The 13,233-nt window shown below is 42.7% G+C and overlaps 1 protein-coding gene across 1 annotated transcript; it reads left to right on the top strand.

The window, feature by feature from the left end:
* The first annotated feature begins 1,088 nt into the window (after window positions 1–1,088).
* CFC1 (cryptic, EGF-CFC family member 1) lies at window positions 1,089–12,329 on the top strand. Its single transcript, XM_077776392.1, has 6 exons — window positions 1,089–1,111; window positions 1,425–1,477; window positions 1,569–1,742; window positions 2,509–2,623; window positions 2,837–2,946; window positions 12,040–12,329. The coding sequence occupies exons 1-6, from the start codon at window positions 1,089–1,091 to the stop codon at window positions 12,159–12,161; spliced, it is 597 nt and encodes a 198-aa protein (XP_077632518.1). The 3' UTR covers window positions 12,162–12,329.
* Window positions 12,330–13,233: the final 904 nt, after the last annotated feature.

Below are 13,233 nucleotides of genomic sequence, written 5' to 3'. Positions count from 1 at the left end.
AACATGCTATTTTTAGAAAGCAGTTTTTATATTAAAATCACAGAATGATTTGCCCCAGAGTTGCAAGTTATCTTCCTCAGTGCTGATAAAAGGCCTCTGGTCCTTATTTTGGCAATTACACCCTTCTTGGATTCAGAGCTTGACATCAGACAATGAAGGGAGTAGGAGCAGTCACCACTGTACTCAGTAGTCTTCACATACTGAGCACACTGTAGGCTTCTTCTCATAAAATCTGTACATTTCATATTTTTCAAAGATCTAACTGCCACAATGGACTTAGAATCTAAGCTTCTGTTGCCCCTCCCTTTATATGGGGCATAATAACAACACTTCCCCAGGGGCATGCTGTACCATATTCGTCACCATGCTGGGCACAGAGAAAAGACTCAGTCTGTTAAAGTATTTTAAAGTATTGATACATCCTCAGAAAATAGATGCTGAAATGTCTCTCTTTATATCCATGCTCCCCAAGACTTTTGGGACCTATACCTGCTGGTTATATCCCACACAATGGCTCCCTTCTTTAGCTAAGCCCTCACTATCAGTACAAGGAGTATGCAACATAAAATTTCTATTTTCCTGTGAAAAGTTTTTGTTCATGTTGGGATTTTTATTTTTTTGTTTTTTGTTTGCTGTTTGTTGTTGTTTTGGTGAGGGAAAGGCTTGTTGCCTTAGCCGCAAATGTTTTATATCAGGGTGGACCACTCCTGCTGCTGTCAACACTGTTAACACCACTGGGGAGAGAATCAGCCCAAGTGTCTGGCCCCCACCCCCCACCCCACCAGATCTCATTGAGGGGACAGTCCTGGAGGCTCAGCATGGGCCCTGCCTGTCACAGCAGGTCATTGCCTAATGGGCCTCCACAGCGGAACCCAGAGATCTGACTCTTGTTTCTCATAGCCTAGGCAGAGGGTAGGAAATACCTGTATTTTATTTACTTATCCATCTTATGCACTAATGCAGTTGTTACAAGGGCTGGATTAAAGATACCTTCAAATACAAAACCCAGTCATATTAGAGTTTCTTGGAAATTGGTCTTCAGTGCACTGATGAGAGGAGACTCTCACACCAGACGTGTCAGTGCGAAAATGGTCCGGCTTCACCCTGTTAGGTAAGGACACAGATCTTCCAGATCTGAGAGGCAAGAGGGGCATTTGAAAGCCTCCAGAATAAACTGCAATGCATGCACATTTGTTCCATCTCATTAAGGGATATGTACATTTCTTTGGTCTCTAAATCTTTCTAAGTCATGACAACATTAATTAAAATCTACAAGTTTTAAACTGATGGTATAATATTTATTACACATCAAATATTGCATAGATTTATGTTTTTATATGATTGTATTACATTGTGAACATGTGTAAATTTCTACTTATACTTTTAATATTTTAAACTTCAGTAATTTTCTTTAAATATTCTAGGCTTCTGTTTTTTACCAGTTTGGCATTACAGATCATCCACTTGGGAAACAACAGTAAGAAGCATTTTATTTATAGTCTTTTACTTTTTATTGTATATTTGTTTCATAATCATTATCAGTCTCATATTTTCAGTGTTTTTAAAAGGTTATCACAGAGAGAAACATAAAGGTAACAGAGAAGAAATCAACAATGCCACAGCCCAAAAGCTCCAGCAGAAAACACTCAACTGGACCCTGAATAATTTTGGGGAGGTGAATGCAAGCGCCAAAGGCTGGAGGCCCCAGGATTCACCTCCCTACTTCCCGAATCTCCAAGAGCGTAAGTATAAGCAGCGAAGCCACCCACATTACCTTTTGGTCATCTTAGTCTGTGGTATCCCAATTTAGGATCTGAGAAAAACCTGGAATAAATTAAGGATAAAATGAAAAATCCAACAAAGAACATTTTATCATCTTCAAATGATGATACACTATAAAGCGAAAAATATTTCCTAGAGAGGTGTTCTTTTGCTCTGAAAAAAGTTTTACCAGTTCATTGGTAAAACTTTCCATCTGCTCAGGTCCAGAGAACCGCGATTTAAATACATTCAAAACAACTATCCCACCCCAGATAATAGGGACCCCTGCTTGGCTTATTGCAGACTCTCAGGCTCCAGACCCCCAGTCACGGGGCCCTGGGAATGGTGGCGGGGGTAGGCGATCCCTCTGGCGGGGGTGAGAGGTGAGAGTTTTCTGCAGTCGTCGCACCGTGGGTGGTCCCCGCCCTGGAGGCCTGTCTTTAATCACTGTCCTGGGATGTCAAAGCCTGACTTTAACATGTGAAAGGAATGAAGAGAGAAAATCCTACTTGCTGGGAGCAGGGATTCTCGTTGGGTCCTCGGACTGTTTCCTGACCCTCCGGGACCCCTGGCAGTTTGTTTTTAATCCTTAAATTAACAAGTAGGGTTTACCTGAGCAAACACACTTAGCAGGGAGTTAAATTTTATTGCCTCTCTGGGGCGATCTCGTGAAGCCGTCATCGGGTTTGTCTAACGCGGGACGCCAACAGGCAGGCGGAGGCTGACATCCAGGCGACTCATTCACAGGTGAGCCCCAGCAGCTGCGCTGCTGCAGGAACGGCGGCACCTGCGTGCTGGGCAGCTTCTGCGTGTGCCCCGCCCACTTCACCGGCCGTTACTGCGAGCATGACCAGAGGCACAGGTGAGCGCTTCACTCAGCGGGCTGCCGTGGCTGGGACGGGACCATTGGGGCAGGGGCACTGGAGCGGACGCTGGGGGCTCGCAGGTGGAGTGTAGGGGAGGGGAGCCGGGAGTGGATGGGAGTGCGCGCAGGGCCTGTGCGGGGTGGGGCGTGGATGGGCGTGGGAGAAGGGAGCGCGTCGGCAACGCTAATTCCGCCTCACGGCCTCCCCAGCGAGTGCGGCGCGGTGAAGCACGGAGCCTGGACCTTCCTTGGCTGCCGCCTTTGCAGGTGTGTCTTCGCAGCCCTGCACTGCCTACCCCTTCAGACACCTGGCAGCTGCGGTAAGAGTACCCGTCTCCTATTAGCACAGTCCACACATGCAGACGGTTGCTCTACCTATCTGTAGAGCTCTGGCTGTGCCGGGCAAAACAGAAATAAGCAAAAATTAATCACTTAGGAAAGTCACATTCGTTGTGAATCACATTATCATTAGGTGATTATCAGCATAGTATCATTATTATTATTTAAAATTTTATTCCTACGTTTACTCTGCCCTGATTGCTGGGTTTAAAAGTGATTTCCAGTGTTCTTCAAGTATCCTTTCAGTGAGCCGACTTTGGGGAGCACACGAGCTGGTAAGCCGAGCCAAGACTGGCAGACAGGTTACCCAACTAAATCTCCAGTGATTTCCTTACAGCACACCAACACCATCTTCCAACTGTGAAATGAGGAGGGCATTAAAGCAGGACAGAAACAGGCATGAATGGCTAGGCGTCGCCCTTTACAGCCCACCAGGTACTGCTCCCAGAGAAGGAAGGTGCCTTGTAACAGCTCAGGCCTGCCACACATATTAAAAGCCAGCAGGGTGTAGTGAACACAAGGGGTGAATGCTCATTTGTGAGGATTCTGAGCAGGGAGCAAACTCAGTGCAAATGTTTCACTTTTATTTTTTTAAATTATTTTTTTAATGTAGTTTATTGTAAAGTTGGTTTCCATAGAACACCCAGTGCTCATCCCAACAAGTGCCCTCCTCCATGCCCATCACCCCCCTTTCCCTCTCCCTCACCCCCATCAATCCTCAGTTTGTTCTCATTATTTAAGAGTCTCTTATGGTTTGCCTCCCTCCATCTCTGTAACTATTTTCCCCTTCCCCTCCCCCATGGTCCTCTGTTTAGTTTCTCCTGATCCATATATGAGTGAAAACATATGGTATCTGTCCTTCTCTGCCTGACTTATTTCGCTCAGCATAACACCCTCGAGTTCCATCCTTGTTGCTACAAATGGCCAGATTTCATTCTTTCTCATTGCCATGTAGTATTCCATGGTATAGATAAACCACATCTTCTTGATCCATTCAGCAATTGATGGAAACTTGGGCTCTTTCCATGATTTGGCTACTGTTCAAAGTGCTGCTATGAATATTGGGGTACATGTGCTCCTATGCATCAGCACTCCTGTCAAATATTTCACTTTTAAAACTCCATAAGAAACGTGAAATTTCCTGGGTCAGAAAACAGATGTAACATTCTGCTGTTAACCTCCAGGGGCACAGTTAAAGAAGGTACAGCATTTCAATCCCACATCCTGCACCCTCTCCCCTCTTTAGCATGCTCTGACCGGACTTCAGTGAGGAGCAGTTAATGAAGGCACAGCCCTTCAGCCCTCTGTTCTGTCAGTCCTAATGGCCTTGGCTGTGAGAAGTCAAAACTCTAAGTCCCCTTTTATGTTCCTCTTTTGGCCTTCTTCAGTCCTAGGCAAATCCCACAGTGGAAGGGCATACTTAGGGATATCACAGCCCAACCCCACTTCCCACCCCTTTGTGCACTGCCAGGACTGCAGTGGAGGGGCAGCACCAGTGAGGGTAAGAACCCTCCAAACCAAGTCTTGCCCCTGCCTTCTTGGTGGGACCAGTAGTGGAGGAGCACACTGAAAGAACGATCAGCTTTCAACCCCCATTTCTGTACCTTGTTCCCTCTTCTGCAACGTTGGGTAGCGTTACCTTCAAGGATACTTAATGAAGGTACAACCCACTTTCTGTCCTGTCCTTCCCATCCAGCTGTGCATAGTGTGGGTGGTGCCAGTAGGGAAAGTTTATAGTACAGTATTGGAAAACATTGTATCTTTCCCTCCTGTCATGCCTACCACATTTCCCAAAGCACCCCCTCTCATATGGGCTCTCAATATGCTGGCCCATGATTCACTAGCTGCTCCTTCTTACTCCAGAGAAAGGACACAAATTAGGGAACAGATACTGATATTGCAGGTGGAACCTGTGTAGTCCTACAAGTGAAGTCATTTTCCACGTGCCACTGGCACTCCCAGCAGTAATGTGGGGAAGAGGCTACCTGTGATCATTTCCAGTCTCCTGTGCAAGGCCAGCTTGATTTCAGAAGCAGAAGAGCAAAGACTAGGTTCCAGGCTTCCTACTTACTATTTTATATCTTTGGAAACATCCAAAGCTGGGAATGTTGACTGCCAAGGATGGTGACAGTGGTTCCAAAATGTGGCTTCTGCTCATGAAAGTTGAACAAAATAGTCATGTTTCAGAGTGAATTGTCAGATGCAGAAAGCACAATAACACTTTTGTACTCTTTGACCCATTGATCCTTTTTCACAGCAGATGACTGTGGTGGCTGTGCCAACAGTGGTTATGATATGAGGGATGATGATGATGGCAGATTTTGTTAGCTCTCGGTATATTTCAGGCACTTCGTACACTTTATCTCATTCAATTCTCTTAAGCCCATGAAACAGGTATTATTATACTTTTTATATTTGAGGAAACTGAATCTTAGGCATTAACTCCTACAGCAAATAAACAGGGTCTGCTATTTATTTTATTTGTTTATTTATTAAATGTTTTATTTATTTCTGAGAGAGAGAGACAGCGTGAACAGGGAAGGGTCTGAGAGACAGGGAGACACAGAATCTAAACCAGGCTCCAGGCTCTAAGCTAGCCGTCAGCACAGAGCCCGATGTGGGGCTCGAACCCACGAACTGTGAGATCATGACCTGAGTTGAAGTCAGACGCTTGCTTAACCGACTGAGCCACCCAGGCGCCCCAGATAGTTATTTAAGAGATAATCATGAGAGGCTGGTTGTTAATTTAGAAACAATATATTTTATAGCAATTATTTAAAAATATTGTAAATAAACATACCATAGCACATTGATATGATAATTAACATTATTCTGTGAATAATAATAACTAATTTAATCTATGAATAAAGTTGCTACCATTTGTGGAGTACATAAGTCATACAGTTTTTAAAAACTTGAGATATAATTTGTATATAACATGATATTAGTTTCAGGTGTACAACATGATTCAATATTTGTGTATATTGTGAAATGATTACCACACCATCTAGTTAATACCCATCACCCCCATAGTTACAATTTTTTTCTTGTGACAAGAACCTTTAAGATAAACTCTTAACTTTCAAATATACAATATAGTTTTATTAACTATAGTCATCATGCTGTACATCACAATCCCATTAGTTATTTGTTTTATAAATGGAAATTTGCACCTTCTGACCTTTGATCTTCACCCATTTGCCCACCTACCAACCCACAACCACCAAACTCTTCCTGTATCTATGAGCTATGTTTTTTTTTTTTTGTTTTGTTTTAAGATTCTACATTTAAGTGAAGCATATGGTACATGTCTTTCTCAGTTTGATTAACTTAGCATAATGCCCTCAAGGTCCACCTATCTTGTGACAAATGGCAAGATTTTCTTCTTTTATGTGGCTGAAAAATATTTCACTGTTGTGTGTTTGTGTTTTATATATAAATACATGTATAATTTATTTTATCCTGATTTATATCATATTTATATTTAGACATATCTATATTATATATTTATCCATTCATCCATCAATGTACACTTAGGTTGCTTCCATACTTTGGCTATTATAAATAATATGCAATGAATATGGAGGTACGTATATATATTTTTGAGTTAGTATGTTTGTTTCCTTTGGGGAAAGATCCAGAAGTGGAATTGCTGAATCATATGACATTTCTTCTTTTCATTTTTCGAAGAACCTCCATACTGGTTTCCGTAGTGGCCACACCAATTTAGGTTCCCACCAACAGTGCACAGGGTTTCAGGATGTGAGTCCTAACTATTGTGCCATTTCTATACTCTTCCATAAGAATAATTATCAATATAAACTAAAGAAATATTTTTGGTAGTGCTATTTCAAATATTGAATATATGGCCATATTCTAAATCTAACAGTAGAGTAATAGGTAAGTAAATGTTTTAAATAATGGGATATTATGAGGATTTTGAGAAGCAGATGGAAGATAAAATAAAAGATTATGTTTATAATATAATGATGTAAAAGTATACATCTTGATGCAGGAATCACAAATAGAAAACAATACACTATAAGATCATGGCCTTGTGGCACCTACAGGGACCTGAAGACCAGAGGGTCTCTAAGGACCCTTCTTGCTCAGTCCTGTCTGAGTCCAAGAATGAAGGCTGTCTTAGTCCCAAGGGCATATTTTTCCATTCTGATTCAGAAGAACTCTATTTGTTTCTCAGTTTTCTCATGTAAAATGAGGACAACTTACCCTCTACCCTCACATATGTGTTGAAGGATAAATTTTATGCAAAATAATCTTGTTTGTTGGCCTGAAGTCTTTTCTGTTCCATGATCTAAAATAATACTTTGTGAATAATTGTGAAAAATAATTCTAAATAAATATTGAATGGATGACCTTTGACCAATTAGTTCCAAATACAGCTCAAAAGAAGAAACACCATAAAAGTCATTACCTATAATTATATAGTAATTAAACCATTTGTAGTGTTCTACAAATGATGTGCTTTATGCAGGTAATTATCATTCTCTTTACTGTTTTTTTCATTTACATCTGTTAATTTTGCATTTAAGGAGACAGTGTGGCATAATAGAAAAAGCATGGGAAAATCCCTCCAAAATATTTTTTCAAATCTCAAAAAATACTTGTTGTAATGTTTATGATCTTTATGAAAGGTTGAGTAACTTGTTTGTATTTCAGTCTCTGCAACTGCAGAATTAGAGCTGAATATTTATCCCATTGATTTGTTAAGATGAAAAGGCACTTTTCATGTTATACCTGTTACACGTTATTCACAGAATAAATTTTATTATCATTACCATTAACAGTATTCAAGTCAATATGAGGTTTAAAAATTATTGTATAATCTAGTATTTATATACAAGTTTACTGAAATGTGCCTTTTAGCTTGTGAACAATATCCAGTAATTGAGGGGCATTAAATTAATTAGAGTTAAAAAAAAAAAAAAAGACAACATTCCAGCTACCGGTCTTTGCTTTGTGTTGAGCCAGCCCAAGATCTTATTATACCAACAGAGTGGTTCTTCCCACACATAGTCCCAAAGAATTAAGTATTTCATTAGCCTGAAGAACCAGTTTAATGTTCTAAGATTTAGTCTTAAGTACGGACACAGTGAAATAGCAAAGTCAAGTGCCATCTGAAGTTAACAGGTAATGTGAATGTCATATTGGGTGACCCCAATATGTCACCTCATGCTTCAAACCCGATTTTGAAAAATACATTTCCCAGGGTGTCTGGGTGGCTCAGTTGGTTAAGCGTCCGACTTCGGCTCAGGTCATGATCTCATAGTTTGTGGGTTTGAGCCCTGCATTGGGCTTTGTGCTGACAGCTAGCCCAGAGCCTGGAGCCTGTTTCAGATTCTGTATGTCCCTCTCTCTCTGACCCTCCCCTGCTCACGCTGGCTCTCTCTCTCTCTCCCTTAGAAATAAATAAAACATTAAAAAAAAAAAAACATTTCCAGCACCAGCCGATCAATCCATACAAGCAAACAAACATTTTCGGGCCAGAACCAGCCTATAGGGCTATGGGAGAGATGGCCCTCTAGCATCCTGGCCCTGGCCAGCTCCAAGCATGCTGTATGGCAGAGGGAGAGACCCTTGGTCCTGCCTTCCGGGAACCACCTCCAATGATAGGTGAAATTCCAATGGGTGAGCTTCTCTGGATGTCATGGCAGGAGACGAAGCCATCCGGCTCCCAGAGGTATCTACAAATTGGAGAGTTTTGGGAATGCTGGTTCTAGACATCACATTGAAATCTGATGTTATCCTCATCCAAGGTGGTCTCCAAACTTTTTAATTTCCCACTCCATTCCAGGAAAAATACTTTAGTATGTTCCCCATTTAGTGGTGGTAAGATAGTTGCCATGCTAGCATGTACAAACTTGATTTTACTTATATCTTCCTTTTTATACATATGCACAGGACTAAAACACATGATAATCTTCACTGCAAGAGGTGCCTGGGTAGCTCAGTTGATTAAGTGTCCAATCTACGCGATTGGCATAGATCATAATCTCATAGTTTGTGAGTTCAAGCCCCACGTTGGACTGACAGCTCAGAGCCTGGAGCCTGCTTCAGATTCTGTGTCTCCCTTCCCCTCTCCTCTTCACACTCTGCCTCTCTCTCTCAAAAATAAAAATAAATCTTTGCCATCTGACCAAGTCTAAAAAAGCCCTTTTTATAAGTATATAATAAAAATCCTAGGTTGTAGTAACTCATCCATTGGTAACAGTTTTCTTTTTTGTATGATGTGAATAATGGTGGGCCATAGAACCATTGATTTGGTAGATTCTAATAAATACAGTAAATATTACTAAACCTTAGTTTTAATTTTTCCTATAAATGTACAGTGGAAGTTCTAATATTTTCTTTCTAAGCTCAGTGGGTAACCTTGGGCTTCCTGAGGGGGATACCACATGGTGTTCACAGTCCCAATTTGAGGACCCCTGCTTACAGGGCTGCCTTGGTCTAACCAAATTCACAAAGCTGTCTAAAACAGTTTTTTAGTTTATATACAAGAAATGACTGCCAACAGGGCCTGAATCCTTTCCTGTGGGAAGCCTGTTTCTACTAGTGGGGAGTCAACACTGAAGCTCAGTATGGGCTGACTCCTTTCTCAGCTAAATACTTTCTTACACTGTGAGCACCTGTCTTAGCATCAGCTTTTCTGGAGTCTTCTCTAGGCCCAGATGTTAGGTCTTCTATTTTGTGGGGTTTTGGTACTCTGAAACAACCCTCTCTCAAGGTGGGGTGATATGGGGAAATGGTTCCCAGGCCTAGAGTGGGCCTGACCTCAGTCCCATCCTTAATCTAGCCTACCAGACGATCCTACCAAAGCCCACCTGTGAACATGTGCAGAGTGGATCCCTGTTGCAGTTGCTTGTCATCACTGCTTGTTCATTTCCAGTGTTTCATGCTCACCATAGGTTCTCATATTCAGAGGGCAGGACCAGGCAGCCCTGTCTGGAGTGTGGGGCGGGGGTGGGGAAAACACCAGGTTGACCTCTGCTGAGGAGTCCTGGGGAGAAATTTGGGCCCTTCCTCATCTGAATGCTTACCTGCCCAGCCTTCCTCACCTGTAGCTCCAGATTTGTTTGTGAGAGTGTTCTAGTAGAGTTGGCATCCCTGCTCATGGGGCTTATGGTTTTTACATGTAATCACTCAGTAAGGAATTCAGCCAAGACCTGCTGGGCCCCACCCAGCACCTTTGGGCTGGGGTTCTAGCCATACAGAGAGCTAGAATCATAGACCTTTAGGGCTCAGAGGGAGACCTACTGTGGAGAAACCCCATTGTGACAGCAGGGAAGATGAGCACCTTGGGGTGTGGCATGAGCCCCCAGAATGCTGTGAAGCTATTCATTTTTGTGACTTTCTGTGTGGAATATTAGCCATTGCTTTAGGAATTGGCACTTTCCTCCTGTTTAATAAGCAGTCCCTAGTCAAGGAAATGATGTTATTGCAGGAATTTTTTACCTCAATACCCAAGGTTCATTGTCTTGCTGCTTTGAAGAATGAAGAGGTGGACACAGAATAAAATGAGGAACAGGCAAAAGTTATTAGAGTATAAGATTAGGAAGTAAGAATAGTATGAAAACTGTCTTAGTAGAAAGGGGGCATTTAAAAGTGCATGTCTATGACTATAGGCAAGTGTCTTTGCTTTAGAAGGTTCTGGTAGGCACCCGCCTCCTCCCTTCCCCTTGTTCCTTCTCAGATCCCTTATTGTCTTGATAAATCTAGGTGCTCAATTGTCTATTCCTGATTGGCGATTCGATCCTGTGAGGAGTCAGACTGTGGTCATACTGTCTCTCGTATAACATAAATTTTATGGGTCACTTATTTTAGTTAGGTGTTTTGATTGTCAAATTCCTAAGGGGAACCTGAGGGGGAGTAGGTGGTGTCTGTTACAGTCTTTGTGTTTTTATTTTTAACAACAATCTTCTTAAAATTTTTTTTTCAGTGTTTATTCATTTTTGAGAGAGAGACAGAAAGGAAAGCATAAGCATGAGTACGGGAGGGCCAAAGAGAGGGAGACATAGAATCCAAAGCAGGTTCCTGGCTCTGAGCTGTCAGCATAGAGCCCAGTGCAGGCTCAAACCCATGAACCATGAGATCATGACCTGAGCCGAAGTCAGAGGCTTAACTGACTGAGCCACCCAGGCATCTATTACATTCCTAAGAGGAAGCTTACTCCCAAGGCCCAGTCCCACTCTTCTGGTCAATCCCTCCCAGCATTGTTCCAAAATATGTGTTTTTCTCCATCCAGGGACCTCGGGTCCTAACCTTTATTTTCCTCTGCCTACTTTATTCTATCTTTCCCTATCATAGTATTAAGACTAATTTGGGGAGGGGTGCCTGGGTGGCTTAGTCGGTTAAGTGTCCGACTTTCACTTAGGTCATGATCTCGTGGTTTGTGGGTTTGAGCCCCGCGTCGGGCTCTGTGCTGACTGCCAGCTCAGAGCCTGGAGCCTATTTCAGAGTCTGTGTCTCCCTCTCTCTCTGACCCTCCCCTGCTCATGCTGTCTCTCTCTCTCTCCTAGAATTAAATAAAGATATTTTTAAAAAAAAAGACTAATTTGGGGAAAAGTTGGATCTTCTTTGCAACACATGGATGCAAGCTGTTTTATGTTATTGCATTTCAAATCAGATCTATTTCCTCCTGATTGTTAAATTACTTGGTGTGGAATTCTCTGAAAGGTCACCTTTGGTCAGCTCACATGCTACATAGGAAGAGCTAAACCCTAAAAACAGTAAACAAATTTTCTCCTTCAACTCTCTAAGTTACACAAAAATCCCATTGTTTCTGGCTGCAAGGAAAGGAATATAAAAGCTAGAGGAAGGCACATCTTCCTTGAGCTGCGACCCCACAGCGATGGCTTCCTTCTGCTGCCAGGTGAGCTCACTGTCACATGGGACAGGGCTTCACAAGCATCTATGCGCAGAGCTGCACCAGCGAGTCTAATGAGGAGGCCCCAGCAGAGTAGGGCCTCTAGCAGAGCAGGTACAGATCTCTCTGGTTCAGTTTCTTAAAGCCGGCCTATGACAGTGTGTCTTACTTACTCGGGATTTTTTTTCAGACCTGGAAGACTTTCTTGCTGCACGGTCTAATGGACTAAGCACACAACACATGCTGAGTGTTCTCTTCCTCCTTCCCTGCTTGCTATTACAAAGCATCCTCAGTGAAGGGGGAGACTCCTGACTGGACCTTAGAGGACCTAACTCGCAGTTCCACACTGGCAGAATCTTGGTGTCCCCAGCACAGCGTGAGCAAGTATGGTTCTCTGTGGGAAAGCCAGGACATGTGCATCCACTTCATTTTCTGTGCTGTAGGTAATAGATTTGTTTCATTTCCTAGAACTGAAGCATTAGATGCATATTTTTGTTGTTTAATAAATATTTTTATGAAAGAGATTTTCTCCTCTAAGCCTTATTTCGCAGTCTGAAACTTAGAGCAACCATGAGTAAACACTTGTGCCCGGGCCTACTCAATCCTAAATTATCTCTGATGATTTAAGAATAAACTGAGTGTGCGGCCCCTCTCAGATAACAAGTCCCCTTTGAGCACCCCTTCTTTCCCCCCTGACATAGATGCACCATGGATGTGGCAGCACTTCATGTCATGCATTTGTTCACTGTCAGTGTCCCCCACTACTGTAGTAAATCCTCAGGAGGCAGGGACAGCACCACATGTGCTGTGCTCTGGGTCTGGCAAAGAGCTGCTGCCTTAAAAAATGCTTCATTGATAAAGAAGGCAAGAAGGGGGAGGAAGGGTATGAAGGAGGGAGATTTGAGGCTGACAGCCACCTTTTTCTCACTTCCTTTTTTTTCAGCAGCTTCCCCTACTAAACCTACTCCTTTGTAACACCTTTTTCAGGGAATCTCCTTAAAAGGGGAAGATTCTACATAGCAGAATCCATTCTAAAGGCAAGACAGAGAGAATTCAGGAGAGAGGTCATAGCCTCAGGCTCTAGGCTAGTCCTCCTCTCTTGGATTCTAGTGATAATGAAAGCCAAGCAAGCATAGCTTACCTGCAGCAGGGCAGCCACTAAGTCTTGTTACAGACTCAGACTTGTCCATGAACATGATGTGCGTTGCTTTTTGTTCCCAAAGCTGCCTTGCTCTGTTGAACCTAGGAACAGTTTACATATAGTGATTGGGGAAGGAGGTGAATACATGGAAGCAGAATGATGGGTTTCATGAAACCTTGGGTGGGGGAACCTGGAAGCAACCTGAAGGTATGCATTCATGATGGGGGCATCAGATAATTTCAA

The sequence above is a fragment of the Crocuta crocuta genome, unplaced genomic scaffold (genome assembly GCF_008692635.1).
Source record: "Crocuta crocuta isolate KB4526 unplaced genomic scaffold, BGI_CrCroc_1.0 scaffold257, whole genome shotgun sequence".
Classification (NCBI taxonomy): domain Eukaryota; kingdom Metazoa; phylum Chordata; class Mammalia; order Carnivora; family Hyaenidae; genus Crocuta; species Crocuta crocuta.
The sequence above is the reverse complement of the archived record's forward strand: the minus strand, read 5'-3'. Positions and strand labels throughout refer to the sequence as shown.